This window comes from Ovis aries, chromosome 13 (genome assembly GCF_016772045.2).
Source record: "Ovis aries strain OAR_USU_Benz2616 breed Rambouillet chromosome 13, ARS-UI_Ramb_v3.0, whole genome shotgun sequence".
In the NCBI taxonomy this organism is placed as follows: Eukaryota; Metazoa; Chordata; class Mammalia; order Artiodactyla; family Bovidae; genus Ovis; species Ovis aries.
The window spans coordinates 24830971-24850860 of NC_056066.1; the positions used below are offsets into that span (position 1 = coordinate 24830971).

The following is a 19890-nucleotide window of genomic DNA, read 5'->3' on the forward strand; positions in this document are numbered from 1 at the left end:
GGAGAAGACTCTTGAGGGTCCCTTGGACTGCAAGGAGATCCAACCAGTCCATTCTGAAGGAGATCAACCCTGGGATTTCTTTGGAAGGAATGATGCTAAAGCTGAAGCTCCAGTACTTTGGCCACCTCATGCGAAGAGCTGACTCATTGGAAAAGACTCTGATGCTGGGAGAGATTGGAGGCAGGAGGAGAAGGGGAAAACCCAGGATGAGATGGCTGGATGGCATCACGGACTCAATGGACGTGAGTCTGAGTGAACTCCGGGAGATGGTGATGGACAGGGAGACCTGGCGTGTTGCGATTCACGGGGTCGCAAAGAGTCGGACATGACTCAGCGACTGAACTGAACTGAACTGATGTGAAGAACTGACTCATTGGAATAGACCCTGATTCTGGGAAAGACTGAAGTCAAGAGAAGAGTATGACAGAGGATGAGATAGTTGGATGACATCACTGACTGGATGGACATGAGTTTCAGCAAGCTCTGGGGTTGGTGATGGACAGGGAAGCCTAGGGTTGCAACAAGTCTGACACAACTGAGCAACTGAACTAAGCTGATAAATAAAGCACTAGAAAACTAATGGGTCCCTCTGTTCCCTCTAAGTGCTCTAGGGCTGTAGGAAGAAGGCTACTTTTAATCATAGAGTCAAGCATAAAATGGTGGCATACCAAGTATTGGAGGCCAGAACTGTTATGGACTGAATGCTGGTGTCCTTTCTAAGTTAGGGCTTCCCTAACATGATGGTATTTGGAGGCGGGGCTTGTGGCAGGTAATGAAGGTTAAATGAAGTGACCAGGGCGAGTCCCTCCTGTTAGGATTAATGCCCTTCTAAGAGAAGGCACCTGAGAAGATGGTCATCTGCAAGGCAGGAGGAGAGCCTTCACCAGAACCCAAGCAAGCTGGCACCCTGATCTTGAACTTCTGGCCTCTAGAGCTGTGAGGACATGTTTGCTGTACAAGCTATGCCCCCTGTGGTGCTTGTTGGCCAGAGGAGCTAAGATAGAACTGTGGTGGGATACCCTTCCAACTCAAATCTCACAGGCAGGAGTGTGAATCCACACAAGGCAGCCCTCTCTCCTGCCTCTGCTCACCATGAACTTACTGTCCTTTCATTTTTACCTGCGGGATTTCTGCAGGAAGTTGTGCTGCCCATGACAGGGATGGAGGAGCAGGAAGCTACTGACATGTGGGTAAGGGAAGAAGCCAGGGAAACCCAGGGCCTGACTCAGGTAAGCTTACCAAAGCAATGGTTCAACCCGGAACTGAAATCTGAACAAAAGACAGAGCCTAGTGAGAAGGTTCCACTCTTAGTCTCACGATGCGGTTCCTATTTGAGCCCCCATGACTCTAGTAGACTCTGAGCAGCAGGGCCCCCACAGTTTTGCTGACTCTCTGGTGTCAGCAAAAGCCGGCGTGGCTTTTCCAGGTAAGCAAATGCCGAGCCACCCAAGACCCGTTCTACACTGTGCAATTGACACTCTGCACTCAAGTACGAATTTATATGTATCCCTGTTGCATTTCCACCTGTTAAGAGTCAACAGATCATTCCAGGTGCCTTAAATAAAATCCAAACCCTTTACTGGGATCCACGGGGCTCCGCTATGCAACTCCGACCAACATCTCCAACAGGCTCGGCAGACTCGTGTGCCTTAATGCAAGGAATGCCAAGACATTACCTTTGTGTTTTAGTAACTCTCAGCTTGTGGGAAACCCTAGTTGTACCCCCGAGCCCTAGCAGGATGAAGGGGGAGGTGTGTGGAATTTTCCCTCCGCAACTACAAGTCACGTACTACCAAAAAAGGAGACATTAGGCCCTGGCGTGTTTTTGAAGCATCTCTGCCAGTACCTGCGCATCCAAAACTCTCAGGGGTCCGCACTCCTGGAGGTCGACTCACTTGGCTGGGGTGTTCTCATAGCGCATGCGCTGAGCCCAGTTCTCTAGGTTGTAGCCTCCCCCCACTCCCCCCAACCCCACCCACTCTATCCCTCCCACCATCGCTGGCAGAGAGGATCCTCCATTTCCTGGGGACCAACAACTGCCTCCCAGGTTTCCAACTAGAGGGGATTTGCCCTCAGGAGACAGCTGGGAATATGTGGAGACAATTTTGAGGACTCGCAACTGGGGCCCTAGGGGTGCTACTGGCGTCCAGTGGGTAGGCGCCAGGGTGCTGCCGATCATCCAACAATGCACGAGACAGTCCCCCCCCCAACCAAGAACGACGTGCTTGTCAACACTCACCTCTGAGACCCTGTCTCCTCGCCGCGGAAGCTCGGGGAAGATGGCATCTGGCTTGTATCCATCCAGTTCTCGGCCCTTGGAAGACGGCAGGGAGGGAGTGGGTTGCATTCCATTTTCCAGCCAAAAGCCGCAAGCCCTTCAGGAGGAGTAGACTGACACAGGGACCCCCAGCGAGGAAGAAGGAAAAGGGTCTCTGGTTCCCAGGGCCTGCTTCCTCTGGCCTTCACCCCCCCCAGCTCTTTCTTTTTTTGCCCCACAATTTCGCCTTTTCAAAATTTGACCGTTATGCTACATCTGTTGGCTGTCACAAGTAGGGTTTGGGAGGGAGGGAGGAAGCCGGGGCGTCCCAGGCTGCAGAGACCGCCCCATGCAGCTCTGGAACGGTCCGCCCGTGGGCCCTAAGCTGAGGGCGCCCAGCCATTAACTGCCAGGCGTGGAAAGCTCGCTGACCAGGGCGAGACCGGGAATTTGCTGTTAAGGAGAATCATCTGGTTCTAAAGCTCTACGAGGAGGAAAGGGCTGAGGAACAAGGGGCGGCTCTACAGAGCTGGAGAGGCAGAACCCACTTAGTGAAGCCGGGCCTGGACACCCGCTTCGTGGCCCGGGCTGGTGGTGCCTGAGACAAAGAGCAGCAGCGATGTCTTAAAAGTTGTTTGGAGCCAAAATAAGAAAGGCCTCGCGCACGCTATGCCACAAAGGCAGCGCTTTTCTATGCAGGCAAAAGGGGAGAAGTGTCTCATTTCTCTTGCCCCTTCCTTCCAATTCCACCTTCTGCAAAGGTAAACCCCGGGCTTGCCCCGGGATAACACTGACAAGCAGGAGCTCTCAGATTGCCTCAGCATTAGCGGTTGCTTGGGCAGCCAAGCACGTGCCCCCACGCACTATGGTAACGTGGACTGTTACCATAGCAACAACGGAGGCTTCTGGGAAGATGGCGGCACTGAGAAAAGCTGGTAATATTAAAACCAAAACCAAAAAATTCCAAAACTTAAACAACAAAAACCAACTGGAGACCAAAGACTTGAAAGGTTAGCTCAATTACTAATTACTGAGTCACACGAAAGCCAAAGGAAGGAAAGCCCTCCTGGCCAAGGCCTTGACCCTTCCCCAGCTTTTCTCAAGGAACCAGTATGGTGGGGGCAGCCACACTGTCCAGCTACCACCCTGGGCTCTAACCAGCCCCCTTCTCAGTCAGGGCAGAATTGTCCTGCCTTAGCTGTTTCCCAGAAGAATGCCACCTACTTTTGAGCGCCCTGGTGGTGCGCAAACTCCCGAGTTCACAGCACATGCACTTCTGCTGAAGACGCACACACGTGTCCACAGGGGACGGCAGCCCGGGGCGTCCCGGGGGCTCAGGCTGCCCTCCCCTCACAGGGCCAGCCCCTAGAGCACCAAGGCACGAACGAACGGGGCTTTCTGCCACGCTGTCTTCCCCGGAATTAGAAAAGAAACAGCGCTGCTTTAAGTGACCTTATCTGCTTACTTCTCTCCCAGGAACTTTCCTCACATCTTTCCTAGTGGGTACCTGGGCTGGAAGTGGTGCCTGAGGGGAGGTGGCCAATATTCCAGGGATAAGGGGAGGAGAAAGGAGGGAGGTGACAAGCAGACGAAAAGCGTGTGGGGAAGACTTGTGGGGTAAGGTGGACCCAAGGTCCTTCAGTCCACAGACCCTTCTCAGCAAGATGAGGAACCCCATGAAGTTTGAATACTTAAGCTATAATTTTATGATTTAAGAGTTTTGTTTGCCTGATGTCCATTGGAATGGACTAGAGGAATGGGAAGTTTACTGTTTCCTAATATTTACAATGGTATCTATCCTAGAAATATAATACAAAGTCATATTTCAGCTTTTGTGTTGAATTCTCTAGGAAACTAGAGACGTTATTCTCTGAATCTAAAGGACTTCTCTAAAAAAAAAAAAAACTCCCCAGAGGCTCTTGTGTGACTATGAGATACTAGGAATCTTAGGTTGACTTACAAAGCTCTAAGTGGCATCTCAAATGCCTTTCTTCCTCCCACTTTCTCTTCAAAAAGCAGCCTTTTGGTATTCTCAAAAATAGAAAAAGGGAAAATGATTATTTGGGTACACTGAATTATGGTGCACCATGACAAAGGTTTACTTTTTTGGCACAAAAATGACAATGATAAAATTATAAATCTGTTATTCTGACTTGTATGAACAGACACTCCAAACATTCAAACAGAATCACCATAAACTAGGATCAACAGAAATATCAGATTAAAGAATTAAGAGGTTATGTACTTCCCTGGCGGTCTATTAGTTGGGACTCCCAATGGCCAGGGAACTAGGATCCCACATGCCACACAGCATGGCCAAAAAAATAAATAAATCTTAAAACAGAAAGAATTAGAAGTTAAAGATGAAAGAATCAGACCTGATAAAACTGAAGCTATGGCAGGCAACAGATCTAAAATATAATAATAACAGCAACCACATGTAACAATGAGACAAGGACTGTTCTTTCCTTCATTCCACATGTAAGGAAAGGCACAAAGAAGTCAGGTAGCTGTTCAAACTCATCCAATTTGTAAATGGTAGAGCCTTGATTTGAAGCAGGCAGTCTGGTTCCAGAATTCATGCTAACATCAATGGATTAAATATTTCATAGACATAAAAGAAGACTTAAAATGTGATAAAATGGATCTCACAACTGATTAAGCTAAATTGAGACAATTCAACAGAACTTTTAGAAATGAGACACAAGTGAAATTTAAAACTGAACAGATTTTTGTAAAATTTAATAATCTTTTAAGTACCCATTATTTCTAAGAATATCTTTGATAAACATTTTGCAAGTACTGTGAGGCAAGCAATATTTTGGAACAGTATCTCACTTAAATCTAATAACCCTTATAGTAGATACTGTTATCATCATTGTTTGTACAAGGGAATAAATTCAGAGAAGTTAAATAATGTGTCCAAGTTTATGTATCTAGGAAGTATAGAGTTGGTTTGACTTCTAAATACATGGTCTCTTTACTCATTATCTCTATGAAAAGGTAAACAGCATATATAACTTCAGCCAGAAAAGTTAAATATTACCTGTGTACACAAGTAAAGTTAGGCCAATAAAAACATTTATAAGAGATCTCTGCCAGACACAGCCAAAAAGAGGAGGGAGGAATGTTAAGACCAGGTAATTTTTAAAAGGCAGAACTGGGATTTCTCTGGTGGCCCAGTGGTGAACAATACTCCTCGCAATGTGCAGGACACGGGTTCAATCCCTGGCTGGGAAACTAAGATCCCACATCTTGAGAAGCAACTAAGCTCACACACTGCAACTACTGAGTCCATGTGGCACAACTAGAGAGTCCGAGTGCCACAATGAAAGATCCACGTGATACAACTAAGGTCTGAAGCAACCAAAAAATAAGTGTTTTTCAAATAAATCTAAAAAACTAAAATAAAAATTAGAATAATGGCAGTTATAAATGAATAGTGTTTAACTATATATATACAGAGAAGGCAATGTCACCCGACTCCAGTACTCTTGCCTGGAAAATCCCATGGACGGAGGAACCTGGTAGGCTGCAGTCCATGGGGTCGCTAAGAGTCGGACACAACTGAGCGACTTCTTTCACTTCTCACTTTCATGCATTGGAGAAGGAAATGGCAAACCACTCCAGTGTTCTTGCCTGGAAAATCCCAGGGACAGGGGAGCCTGGCGGGCTACTGTCTATGGGGTCGCAGAGAGTCGGACGCGACTGAAGCAACCTAGCAGCAGCAACTATATATTAGTAAGTAATAAGTTTCAAGCCATACAAAGTTCACCAAAACAATTTTTATTTCCAGTGTTTAATTGGGTATGCACACAGGCATGACACAGGTTTGGATCCATTAAGTCCTCATGCAGAATTATATTCTTCTCCATAAAGAAGCCAGTTCCATCCAGGTCACTATCTACACACCTATGTTACAACATTTATATCAAATCTGGTATCTGAAGAAAAGATACACATATAATATGTTCATTTAAGTTACGTATTTTACAGAAAGATTAAAAATTCAAGTCACACAAAACTCAAAAACTGTATTAAAAGTTGGAATAGAAAACTCAGAGATCCACCTGGAATGACTAGAGAATGGAAGTTCTGTATCCACCTGTGTTAAAACTGGTAAATGTGATGAAATTTATTACCAATAAAACACATTTTTTTTTTTTTTTTGCTCAATGTACGTTATCTAATTTTAACAATATGGCACCCTAAAAACCAAATGTATTTTTATGATGAGGCACTTTTGTTAGTGATGAAACCAAAAGAACACGTCTGCCGCATTCTAACGCCAGAGATTTTCTTCAGTTATCTTATGTGTACACACTATGCAGTGAGTTGCAACAAATACCTTGCTCCTTTGTATACAACTATCCAATATATTTTAAATATATATTTATTTATATATTTATATATATATATATATATGTTCTTCTGGCTGTAGAAATGCACCGTAAAGCTATTTCACAGTGCAAAATGATGAAACCAGCCCAAATGAAGGCTGCATAATAACAATTCTGGTACAAGAAAATATTTACAGAGTTACTGGAAAGTGTAACAGTAGCTTTTATTCGCTTCAGAAAGGACCCCCAGTTTAAAGACAGGGATGGAACTGTGCTTTGTGGTCTGGGGTTTCAGACAGTTGATGAGGTTGGACCGTGGCTGCAGAACTGGAGTTTTGGCTCGTGTTCTGGAAGCTTTCTCCATTTATTTGGTCAGGTGACTGTGGTGGCGTGGAAAGAGGGGCCCTGTTAGTTGAAGCCAAGGTGCTGGAAGAACTGTCTGCATCGGACTGGAAAGACAGGGGCGGGTCCCTGGTTGGTATTTCTAAGGTGCCTAGACTCTCAGGCTGGGGGTCCCCCGTGTCCCCTCTGCTCAGGTCAGTCGTACTGGTGCGTAGCCGCTCCCTGGCCAGCCAGTCTGAGATGGACAGGTCCTGGGCGGAGCATTTGGGCTTCAATCGATTCACAGCTGAAAGTTCGGATTCTCTGTCCCCGCTCTGCTCCTGGGCTTTCCAGAAATTCAGAACACTAATTTCAGTAGCATCCCTGTGCCCGCCCAGCGTGTGTCTGCGTTTGATGTTTTTCCTTTTGGCAGGATCGGGGATGGTTTTTTGACTTCCTACTCCAAACATGTCATCGGCTGGGGCTTTGGGCCTCAGTTTTAACCGATCGGCTATTTTTGTTTTCCAAGTGGGTTCTTGTTTGTCCGATTCGCTTCTGGCTGGTGGTGTCAGTAAATTTCCGGTGGATTTTCCTTTTTTCATAACGTCAAACACTTTGGTGATGGAAGGGGCTTCTTTCTCATTCTTGGAGTCTCCTAGACTCCCACTGTCTGATTTGAACCTGGCGGATTTCTTCCTGGACAAAGTGTCACACTCGATCAGTTTATGGGAGCTGAAGAGCTGTCTCCTGCTTTCTAAACTCGGCGTCAAACTTCCCTCCGTGCAGCTGACCTCACTGCCTTCTGAGTTTCTCCGGCTGGTCCTCGCCGCCTCTTGGAGTTTTCCTCGGAAGTGCCTGTCGGAGGCCAGGAGGGCTGGGAAGACCGGGAAGTCGCTCTCGCTGTCCGTCTCCACCGGCCGGCCCTCGCTGACCAGCTCGCTCCTCTCATCATCAGCTTCGTCTCCCCGGCTCTCAGCCATGGACTGCACCTCGGGGCTCAGCCGGCTGGAGTCAAGGCCGGCCAGGTAGGGAGCGGACGGTGCGCCAGCGTAGTCGGAGGTGATGCTGCCGACACTGACCAGGAGCTCGCTGTGCTTGGGCTCGGGGCTGGGGGGTTTCCTGGTGGGAAAGCTTGCCAGGGGAGCTGGGGCACGAGTGCTGAGTGGGGTGCCAGAGTCGGACCCCGTGTCTTCCAGGTGGGAGGTCTTCTGGGCCGCGAGGGCCCTGGGGCTCTCTCTCAGGACGGCGAGGCGACAGCTCAGGGTGGGTGACCGGCTCTGCTTGGTGCTTTGGGGGGCCGGGGGCTCCAAGCTCTCCCCCCGCGGGGCCCTCTGCTCAGCTCTGCCGCCTCCGCTGCTGTCTTTCTTCGTGTTGTTTTCTTTGGGAGCAACGGTCCTTTGTTTTCGGCCCTGTGTCTCACTCTCTTTTTTGGACTCTTCTTTAATGTCGTGGTGACCCTGCTCTGAGTTTTCTTTCTTGAAAAACACATTGTCCAGCTCGTCTTCCGAGCTGCTGGGTTGTGCTTTTTCTTTTGGCTTTTTCCTCTTGCGACTGGCAGCCGCGAAGATGGAGGATACAAGCAGGTCCCTGCTGTACTGGTCTTTTCCGGATCCCCAAGAACCCTGGGAAGCAGAGATACAACACTTTGAACAGAACGTCATCGAGTTCACTTTCTGAAAAGGTTTCCCCCCCAAATGTTTCTCTGTGTGTGTGTGTGAATGCTATTGCTTGATTAAAAAAAAAAAAAAAAACTTTTAAAAACTGACATATAGTTGATTTACAAGGTTGTGCCAATCTCTGCTGTACAGCAAAGTGACTCGGTTATAATACATATAGACATTCTTTTCCATTATGGTGCATCAAGGATATTGATATAGGGCCCTGTGCTATACAGTAGGACCTTGTTGTTTATCCATCCTATATGTAATAGTTTACATCTGCTAATCCCAAACTCCCAGTCCTTCCCTCCCCCACCCCAATTATTTCTTAACCACTAAAGCCAAGTACTAACAAGGTGTGGTTTTTACACCTCCTTTTAAATTGTGCCTAACATAAGTTTTTATTTTCAATTAATTAGAAATGGGACTAATTAATATTTATTTATTGACCAAGTCACAGGGCTCACATACCTGTCTTTCAGGGACACATTTTGTGTTTGGTGGCCCCCATCCCCCATTGTTCTTAACTTTTCTGTATCTATGGACCATCCCCGCTTCTGCTATACTCAGTGGGTCTACAGGTTCTCTCCTCTGGAACACAGGTCTCATAGTCAATATTCTGATGCTGGTTACTAAAATCTTATGACTACCTTTTTTCTAATTACAGATGTCACATGATACAGACACTGTGTCGCATAAGCTGATTAAGATAAGGGAACTTTTGGGTTCCTATTAGTTCAGTTAGGCTGGATCTGCAGAGAATGGCCTTAGGTAAACTAGGTTGGTAATGTCTTCACTGATCTCAAGGAACAACCAAATCAGAAAGTTCAAAAAACCTAAGGTCAATTCAAGATCTTAAATCCTTACCATAGAAACTCTGTCATGCCCTGTATTGAGAAAGTGGCAGTGCAGCCAACCAGCTTAGTCAGCTATGCCTAACAGGTTCCTGAAGATGACTGTTTAAGACCATTTAATTAACATATTCATAATGCTTACAGGCTCAGTTAATGGGGGAGAGGGGTGTCAATAAACCCTAGCTGGTTTAACACACCCCATTTAAGATGAGCAGGCAGCCAGTATGCTGAGTCAGAAGCTGAAAGTATGGTTTCTCTATTGTCATAAAAATTTTAGACAAGCTAGAACTATTATACTGAAGTCTTGAAAATTAAAGTAAAAACTTAGGCTGTTGTATTAAAAAGGACTTTCCAAAATCAAGTCAGATGTACAGAACTTTGTTCTTCTAAAGTGAAGTCACTCAGTCGTGTCCAACTCTTTGCGACCCTGTGGACTGTAGCCCACCAGGCTCCTCAGTTCATGGGATTCTCCAGGCAAGAATACTGGAGTGGGTTGCCACTTCCTTCTCCAGGGGATCTTCCCGACCCAGGGATCGAACCCAGGTCTCCCGAATTGCAGGCAGACACTTTAACCTTGTTCTTCTAAAGGACTGTTTAATTATCCAGGACTTTTCTGATGCTTATTCACATTTTAACACATTCACATTCTGCTGAAGACCTCAGGGAATGATGGCTATGACTGGGCTCTGAATTAGAAGATCTGGTGTTTCTTTAGCCTGTTCTTCCCTCACTTGCTGCGTATGACACTGAGCAAGTGATTCAGTTTTCAACAACTCAATTTCATTGTTTATTTAAGTGAAAAAAATTAGATTATCTTTAAGATTCCCAACATTGATGATTCTGTGATCACGTATATGTTAGAGGAAATGACTTTTACTTCTTTTATAATTGAAAACATTGTTACAAAAATATATCATTTGGTTATCTGCACCATAATTGATTAAGATGAAGAGATTGCTACAATTATAGGTTAAGAAATATGCTTCTAGTAAGAGGGATGGAAGAAATTTCAAAAACGTTTTTAAAACATAAAAATCTAAATCTGAAGTCTTATATTCTGGCAAAAAGAGGTGGAAAACTGGTCCAAAATAAGTAAGTCTAAGGAGACATGACAACATAATGCAAGGATTGATCCTTGATTGCACCCTGTATACAAGAAAAAAAAAAAAAAAAAACATTGTTGGGACGACTGGTCAAATGTGTGTAAATGCTGTACATTAGAAATAATAATGTATTGTACTCATTAAGTGCCTGAGTACAATAATTATACTCTAATTATACAGAATGCCCTTGTTCTTAGGTGACACACATGGAAGCACGTAGGGGTAAAGTGTTATATCTATAAGCAACTCAAATGACATAGAAAAAAATTACATACATATATGTCAAGAGTTACCAACTGAAAAATCTAGGGCAAAAGGTTTGAATGCTATTATTCTAGTAACTTAAAAATTTCCAAAATAAAAAGTTAGGGTAAAAAAATGATAAAAAAATTTTTTTAAAAGACAGTAATAATCACAATATAAGTGATAGTGAATGATATATCATTAAATATTTTGCAATATTTTCTGCAAGAAATTAAATTACAATTTAGTCATATGTGACCTCATTATGCTTAGAAATGATATGTAACATTCATGTCTCATTTCCAAATAGAACATTTAAAAGCTTTTATTAACAATTTTACTTGCTACTATCTCAGCAGAGCAAAATTTGAAATAAAAAACTTTCTAACTATAAGAATGTCTTTAAAGCTACTCAAATAGTTATGTACTTTGGTGGTGTTGTCAACAGAACACAAATTGTGTAAACAAAAATTGACTGTAAAAACAAAATTAATGACCTTGTTGAAAAGAAGGCAAGAATATTTTTTAAAAATATATATAATGATTAAGTCTCTATCACTACTGAAATGTTTACAGATGAAATACAATGTTCGGCATTTGCTTCAAAATAGTCCCAAGGAGGAGGAAAGTGGGCAGGGTGCAGATAAGACAAATGTTGACCGTATGTTAATTGAGGATGGATAATGAGGACTGAACTGAACTGAATGAGGACTCATACCAGTCTGTCTACTTTTGAGTATGTTAGAAAATTTCCACATATAAGAACAAAGGGGGAAATGCCTATTTCTTTGTATTATAGTAAACTATGCTGAGATAAACCCAACACCCCAATTCACAATCCAGTATTCCTCTATCATATTCTAAGCATTAATTTTCCCCTTTATAATACTCTGTTAGTCTGTGTCATCAGACACAGACAAGGGTGCACCACATATGAATCATAACCATCAGCCACAAAGCAATTCGCCCCTAAAATATTTCCCAACTGTAAGAAACAATTTACCTTAGATTTTGTTGAGTCACTAGTAGCTGAATCTGTGGGAAGTTAAGGAAAACACGGTCAGTATTGGTCAGATTCTTTACTGCTTTCCACAAACAATGCAAAAACTTATGGAAGAGACAGGCACAGAACAAAATGTGAAAGCAAAACTCAAAAAACAATAGAACACAGTGGATAGTCAGAGCTCACAAAGATGCAAGCTGCACCACAGAAAGCCACCGCCATGAAAGGATGCTGTGAATTGTAGGCAGAATCAGCTCAATGAGAGGGATGGCAAAGGAGCCCTGTACTAAACAAAACAGAAACACTAGTGTTTATTAAATTTTCTAAGTATTCAATCTAGCAATAAAGCAGCTCGAAGACCTTTTGAAGAATCACACTATGTACCACATCCTGTATCTGAAACTGATACACAATGTAGAACGTTTGAGATTGTTGGCTGCCCTCACTACAAATTGAGATGCTCAGACTTGGTGTTATCTACTTTGATTTTTGTCAGACTGTCAATGGTAAATTTGAGAAGCATTTACTGTATGCATAATATGAATTCGGATAACCCTGCTTCTAGGTCACTTTGGTGTCATGTTAAATCATGCTGATCTCTATGCTTTGGACCCCGGTTTCACATCTGTGCAGTCAGGGATCCTTTTGACTAGTTACATTGCTACCAGTTTTCCAATTATTTAGTAACGAATGCTATTATGAAAATGGAAAAATGGAGAGCATCATTTTACTGTCTGGCAAAAACTCAGATTGTACAAGTACAAAGAGGGTAGGAAGGGGCTAGCAGTCTTTAGGACAACATCAATTTTTGAAATTTTCTCTTTCAACTTCAGGGAAATGGATTTTCAGAGTTAATGAGCTGAGCCCCATGCCACACCCCTTTCAACACATGGCTCAATGCTTTATGACTTTAAGAACTGGTAGACCATACCATGCTATTTCTCCTCACGGTCTGCTTCAGAAATAACAAGAAACAGCAGAAAAACTTTTAAGAAAGTAGTCGTGATCTGTTTACAAGAATCGTAAGAGAAAATGTACACCACAGATCAGCTCGGTGTGCGTTTACAGGAATCGGGGGTTTCTGCAGACAAGGCAGCTACAGTGTGGACAACAGTCGTCCTTCTTCCTACAGTTCCAGCTGTCCATCAGGGACACCACGGAATCCACTAGCGACATTACCGTGTGATAGACTCCTCCCATCTCGCCTGTTCAACATCAGTATACATTTGCCTGTGTCAGTAAAGTGCTGGAAGAAAGACCCTTTAGGACTAAAACACGAACTAGAGACAAAGGGAGAACATGGCGTAAAACATGCTAGGTTAGTTGCAACAGTTTGGCAGGAAAAAACTTTCATCGAAAGAGCCTGCAAGAACTCGTATTTCACCAAATATTAGGGTGGCGAGAGAAAACAGAAGAAAGTGTCAAAGAGGTTGACTTTTACGGTGACCTCTATAGTGACAAGATGATATATACTGCATTTATGGAAATGTTGCCCGTGAGCATTTTACATAGTTAACTTGCTGCTTTTTCAACAGAACATCCAGCTCGAGGTAAGAATTACTCGTAACAGTCTAGACCACACTTTCTGCCATCACAGCAACCACATACTCAGTAGCGGGTATCTGTTTTACCTTGTGATGACTATTACATGGAAACTGTGAATTAAAAAAAAAAAAAAAAAAGAACAAAACAGTGGTTTGCATGCTCATTTTCCCTCATAGTTCCTTTCTGACAAGCATTACAACTCCATGCACTGCCCATGGCATTACAGTCACTGGAAGATAATCAAGATCAAATCAGAAAAGGAAGATTACATTCTTTTATTAGTAGAAAGGGAAAAAGAGAAGAAGAAAAGGAAAAAAAAAATCAGAGTGAATTGTTACTTATGATTGATTTGCTCTTTCATGTTATAAAAATTTAGCTTTTAATCTAAAGATCAATACTGCCCAGGCAAGAGTTACCTGATACATCTCCAGGGGAGACGCCTGTCCTTCCAATGTTGGTGAGTAAATGATCTATGTTTGGCACTGGCTGGGAGTCTACTGTGTTTTCCTCCTGCACTGTCGTCTATGGTTAATAAACAAAGATCTCTTCATCATCTCTTCACAGATACTTTCTTTAAAATTCAAACAACATTTAGTAAAAGACACATTACTGAGTGGAGGACATATACTGAATTTTTTTACACTGTTTCCAGATAATTAATTACCAAACAAGCATCATACTTGGACTTTCATTTGATCAGAAACTGAGGTGCTATATAGACCTGCTTCCGAGATGCAAAGCAGACAATAGCATACAAAGCAGGAAGGTGACACTGTTGTAGGGTCAGCATCTCACGTGTCCCCAGAACAGAGTATATAAATGCTGACAGCCAATACTTACAAGAGGTTCTTCAGCACCTTCTTCTGTGAAAAACCAGTCATGCTAAAATTTAAAATAAAGACGGTGAAAAAGAGAAATTAAATAACCCCCTAAAGAGATCTATATTTTGGAGGATAGCACAGAAAAAAAAGTAATTTTTCTTAGGGGAAAAAATAAATTATAACCATATGCTACCCTGCCAACTATCAGCTGCTCATGAAAAAGAACTTTCTCGATGAGCCGAAGCCGGAACTTACGTGCTGGATGAGTGTCTCTACGATCTTGTACTGGTCTGGCATGTGAGTGACCATGTGCGTCATGTTATCTTCGGAGGTTCTCACTAGAGTTGGACCAAACACTATGGCTAGGTTTCTTGGTTCCATCTGCAACAAAGGATATTAGAAAACATCATAACGTTTCTTAAGAAAGTAGGCTTAAATTCCCATTGCATGTTTGGCATTTTATTTCTGAAAGGTTCTTTTGATGAAAAAGAATTCAAAACAATGGTTGACTGATGTGTGTAAAATAGTAATAATACTTCCTGGTTGGGATTTCCATAAACAAATCTATATGTAAATTTGTTCTTGCTTTAATGACAATATACAACACAACTGACATTTTTTCCAAGAAGTGTTTGATTGAAAGCAATTTATCTAGTTCACAACTAGTATTATAGGGAATTCCCTAGTGGTCCAGTGGTTAAGGCTCCACAATTCCACTGCAGGGGCATGAGTTCGACTCCTGGTCAGAGAACTGCACAACACAGCTAAAAAGAAGTATTACCAAAGCTGGATTAACTCACAAAAGTATTAAAATCAAAGGGAATAAAATTTGTAAAAGAACAGGGAAAACCTCTCTCCTCAAAAACCAAAAATTGGAAATAAATATATAAAAATTTCCAAATTTTCCCAAGTGGTACATTAAGATCATGAATATGTAAAAATCTAATGTTTGAAAATATTCTTTCGATAAAACCTTTACTTCAACCAAGACTTCCAAAGCCTTTTGCTCACCCTTGTACCAATATGAATACCTCAGTATTACAAACCTAGATGTTTGTATGTTTGTTTCCATATTTTGTATTCCTGTTTAACTACCAGTTATCAAAGGTACACATCTTTTTTGTTATATCTTATAGTGTTTAGTATAATCTTTTGACTTCAAGATTTGATTAAAACATTAAATAACCAATCCCAAAAACATACCAGAGAGTAAAACACCATTGTAGAATTAAAAAAAAAAAATCAAACTGATCTAGGGACGCATACCAAAAATTCAGTTCCCATCCATCACTATACAGTTGACCCCCTTTACCCTGTCACCCTGCCTTCAGCCCCCACCCTCCTTCCCTGCATCCCCAACCCTCCTCCCCTCTGGTACCACTGCTCTGTTCTCTGTATCAGTGAATTTTTTTGTTTGGTTTTGTTTGTTCATTTATATGGTGTGTGGGTTTTTTAAATTCCATATGATATTCATAAAAAAACCCATTTCTTTAAATCAATCAGGAAAAACTACACATGAATAGAATAGTAAGATAATATTAAAGTATACTAAATTTTGGTGTGTTTGATAAAGGTAATATGGTGGTATTAAAACAAAACAAAGAAAAGGTCTTATCTGTTTAAACCAAAACAAAGGAAATGTCTGTCGTTTGTCACTGTACTACTTGATACATTTTTACTGTTGTTTTATGCAAGCATTGCACATTCAAAATATTAAGGTACAGTTGAAAAATAAAAAGTAAACTTTCTTTTTCATTTTTCTTGCTGGATAAACATAAAAGAGAACGTCTTTAAAAAACAGTAATTGATATTTTGGGGATCTTTTGCTTTTAAGAGTGATCTTTAGAGGGACTTAACCAGCAATATTATGTATTTTAGAGCTTTTGTTTAATTATAACCTATTTTTGATTATTTGGCCTGAAGCAGGGGAGCATGTCTTTTCAACTGAAGCCACTGAAAACACATCTCTTCAATAAAGAGTTTACATACCTTATTTTTTTCTGAATTTTCTGCTACTGTCTTCAGATGAGCCGAAAGAAACTTGAGTGTTTCATAATGATGTTCGGGCAAATCGTGAATCTGAAACATATTATTTGCATGATGGATTTAAATGCTGAACTTTTGTTGTACCTCCAAAAATACAAAATAATACCTACTAGTCTTTTTAATGTTTTCAGACGATCTAGAGGATCTTCCTTACGATTGGCTTCAATAAAGTCGGCGTATTTATCTGACAACAACAGTAAGAACAAAAAAAAAATTCATCTTAAATTGTTCAAGTGAGCTGTAATCAAGTTTCCCTTTAAGATTCAATTTCAAACTATGATTAAAAAGAAAGACAAAATAGTGAAGACCAGAAGTAGCCTTTGAAATGTTGTCTTTGAAACTGCTATAGTTTTTAATATCTCCTAAGCCAATGCATTTTGGACTGTTTTGTTGACCATGATGGCTACTCCATTTCTTCTAAGGGATTCCTGCCCTCAGTAGTAGATATAATGGTCATCTGAGTTAAATTCACCCATTCCAGTCCATTTTAGTTTGCTGATTCCTCGAATGTCGATGTTCACTCTTGCCATCTCCTGTTTGACCACTTCCAATTTCGCCTTGATTCATGGACCTAACATTCCAGGTTCCTATGCAATATTGCTCTTTACAGCATCAGACCTTGCTTCTATCACCAGTCACATCCACAACTGGGTATTGTTTTTGCTTTGGCTCTATCCCTTCCTTCTTTCTGGAGTTATTTCTCCACTGATCTCCAGTACCATATTGGGTACCTACTGACCTGGGGAGTTCCTCTTTCAGTATCCTATACTGTTTTGGGGGTTTTTCATACTGTTCATGGGGTTCTGAAGGCAAGAATACCGAAGTGGTTTGCCATTCCCTTGTCCAGTGGACCACATTCTGGTTCCAAATAGGAAAAGGAGTCCGTCAAGGCTGTATATTGTCACCCTGCTTATTTAACTTATATGCAGAGTACATCATGAGAAACGCTGGGCTGGAAGAAACACAAGCTAGAATCAAGATTGCTGGGAGAAATATCAATCACCTCAGATATGCAAATGACACCACCCTTATGACAGAAAGTGAAGAGGAACTAAAAAGCCTCTTGATGAAAGTGAAAGAAGAGAGTGAAAAAGTTGGCTTAAAGCTCAACATTCAGAAAACGAAGATCATGGCATCTGGTCCCATCACTTCATGGGAAATAGATGGGGAAACAGTGGAAACAGTGTCAGACTTTATTTTTTGGGCTCCAAAATCACTGCAGATGGTGACTGCAGCCATGAAATTAAAAGACGCTTACTCCTTGGAAGAAAAGTTATGACCAACCTAGATAGCATATTCAAAAGCAGAGACATTACTTTGCCAACTAAGGTCCATCTAGTCAAGGCTATGGTTTTTCCTGTGGCCATGTATGGATGTGAGAGTTGGACTGTGAAGAAAGCTGAGTGCCGAAGAATTGATGTTTTTGAACTGCGGTGTTGGAGAAGACTCTTGAGAGTCCCCTGGACTGCAAGGAGATCCAACCAGTCCATTCTAAAGGAGATTAGTCCTGGATATTCTTTGGAAGGACTGATGCTAAAGCTGAAACTCCAGTACTTTGGCCACCTCACTCGAAGAGTTGACTCATTGGAAAAGACTGATGCTGGGAGGAATCGCGGGCAGGAGGAGAAGGGGATGACAGAGGATGAGATGACTGGATGGCATCACCGACTCGATGGACATGAGTTTGAGTGAACTCTGCGAGTTGGTGATGGACAGGGAGGCCTGGCGTGCTGCGATTCACGGGGTTGCAAAGAGTCGGACAAGACTGAGCAACTGAACTGACTGACTGAAGCCAACGCAAGGAAAAGGCAATGGCACCCCACTCCAGTACTCTTGCCTGGAAAGTCCCATGGATGGAGGAGCCTGGTGGGCTGCAGTCCATGGGGTTGCGAAGAGTCAGACATGACTGAGTGACTTCACTTTCCCTTTTGACTTTCATGCATTGGAGAAGGAAATGGCGACCCTCTCCAGTGTTCTTGCCTGGAGAATCCCAGGGACGGGGGAGCCTGGTGGGCTGCTGTCTATGCAGTCGCACAGAGTCGGACACGACTGAAGCGACTTAGCAGCAGCAGCAGCAGCAGCAGCAGCAGCAAGCCAATGCAAGAGACCCAAGAGACATTGTTTTGATCCCTAGTTTGGGAAAATCCCCTGGAGAAGGAAATGGCAACCCACTTCTTGCCTGGAAAATCCCTTGGAGAGAGAAGCCTGGTGGGCTACCGTCCATGAGGTTGCAGAGTCAGACACAACTGAGTGACTGAGCACACATGCATATACAAGCCTTATCAAATAAAGGAAATTCCCTAGAACGTGAGTTTGCTGAGGGTACATCAGTCTGTCCACTTTCTCTCTCTTCACTGCAATACCCGCTACAGGGTCTTATCTCAGTCAAATAGTAGGCTTGGCTGAAAAAATGTTTTTCTACTAATTGTACTGTAGAATGTCTGAGGCTTTTCACTGAGAACAATAATAAAAGTATTTTCAACTTGGCTGTAAACATGAATGAACAGAATAATATATATTTTTAATGAACTGTAATAATTTTTTAATAAACTCTACATTTCACTGAAATGTATCAGGAGGGAAAAACAATCCAGATCACAAAAATAACACACAATTATGCTTTGTATTCTAATAAGAACTAAACAAAACCTCCTGTTCCCTTTGACGAAAGCATTTTCTCCCAGTTTAATTGAATATGCTGTGGGTTCCCAACAATGTATGGTTCACTTGTTTCATCTGGTGTCTTTGGTGGAGGTAAACTCACCATTTGTGAAGAGAGGTTCTGGGAGTTTTCTGAAGAAGGATTTTAGTAAACTGCTGATCACATTCAAATCTCGCCATTTCTGGTTATGCAAGATAAAAATACAGTATTTTTATAGTCAATACCACCAAAGGGTGGGGGGGGGGAGCCAACAACACAGACCAGTAATTCAAACAGAAATACCCAAATTAAAAAAAAAAGACACAAACTTACATCATCTTGTATATCAATATCAGCCATTCCCTTGTTCAGCTCCTCCTGCATACTGGAGATGGCTGCATTGTTTCCAGGGACTCTGTAAATACCTGTATATTCGAGACCTCTCTCTTCAACTAATTTACAACATATGTCAACTATTAATGGAATATACTGCAAAACAAGAAACAAACATTTATTTAACACCATATGAATGTTTATCTTCAGTTAATAGATGTGTATCATAGCTAAAAGACCCTTTCCATCAAAAAGGAAACAGTATATGAATTGCTGTTATTTGATACAGAGAAAATGAATATAGACATTGCAGAACTGGGAAGAGATAAAACCAACAGGAGATGTTTGAGTCAGTGGAGAAAGAATGAGTAAGTCAAGACAGAAAGGAGAATCCATAGTAATAAAAGTCTAAGGAGGAAATAAGAGCAAATAAGAGAATGTGGAAACAGTTCAGTTGAATAAAAGAAGGGTAAAGGGGAAGAAGAAGGTTAGAATAACATTCACTCACTCGTGATATGAATCTTAACATGCGCATTGTAAACACACAGACACATTTACATCTATAACACTTTCTCAATCAAGTCCTTGTTCCTATGCTTCTTTAAACACACATGACTTGAAAATGAATTCTTACCAAGCATTTTGAATACATTCCTACTGGTTGAATAATTATTCCATTTCAGAGTCAATATATTAGCAAAAAACGTTACAAAAATTACTCAACA

General features: G+C 42.0%; 1 protein-coding gene across 10 annotated transcripts in view; it reads right to left on the reverse strand.

Moving 5' to 3' along the window:
• Positions 1 to 6027: 6027 nt before the first annotated feature.
• Positions 6028 to 19890, reverse strand: part of ARHGAP21 (Rho GTPase activating protein 21) — a 129450-nt gene continuing 115587 nt past the window's right edge. For all 10 annotated transcript variants that reach the window (XM_042230534.2, XM_027976623.3, XM_042230533.2 and 7 more), the window contains 9 exons: positions 19166 to 19321; positions 18956 to 19034; positions 16302 to 16375; positions 16135 to 16224; positions 14401 to 14526; positions 14165 to 14206; positions 13741 to 13846; positions 11780 to 11811; positions 6028 to 8540 (listed from right to left, as the gene is read on the reverse strand). In XM_042230534.2, the coding sequence (XP_042086468.1) occupies positions 6849 to 8540; positions 11780 to 11811; positions 13741 to 13846; positions 14165 to 14206; positions 14401 to 14526; positions 16135 to 16224; positions 16302 to 16375; positions 18956 to 19034; positions 19166 to 19321 (2397 nt within the window). In that variant the 3' untranslated portion in view covers positions 6028 to 6848. The remainder of the gene's footprint in view (positions 8541 to 11779; positions 11812 to 13740; positions 13847 to 14164; positions 14207 to 14400; positions 14527 to 16134; positions 16225 to 16301; positions 16376 to 18955; positions 19035 to 19165; positions 19322 to 19890) is intronic.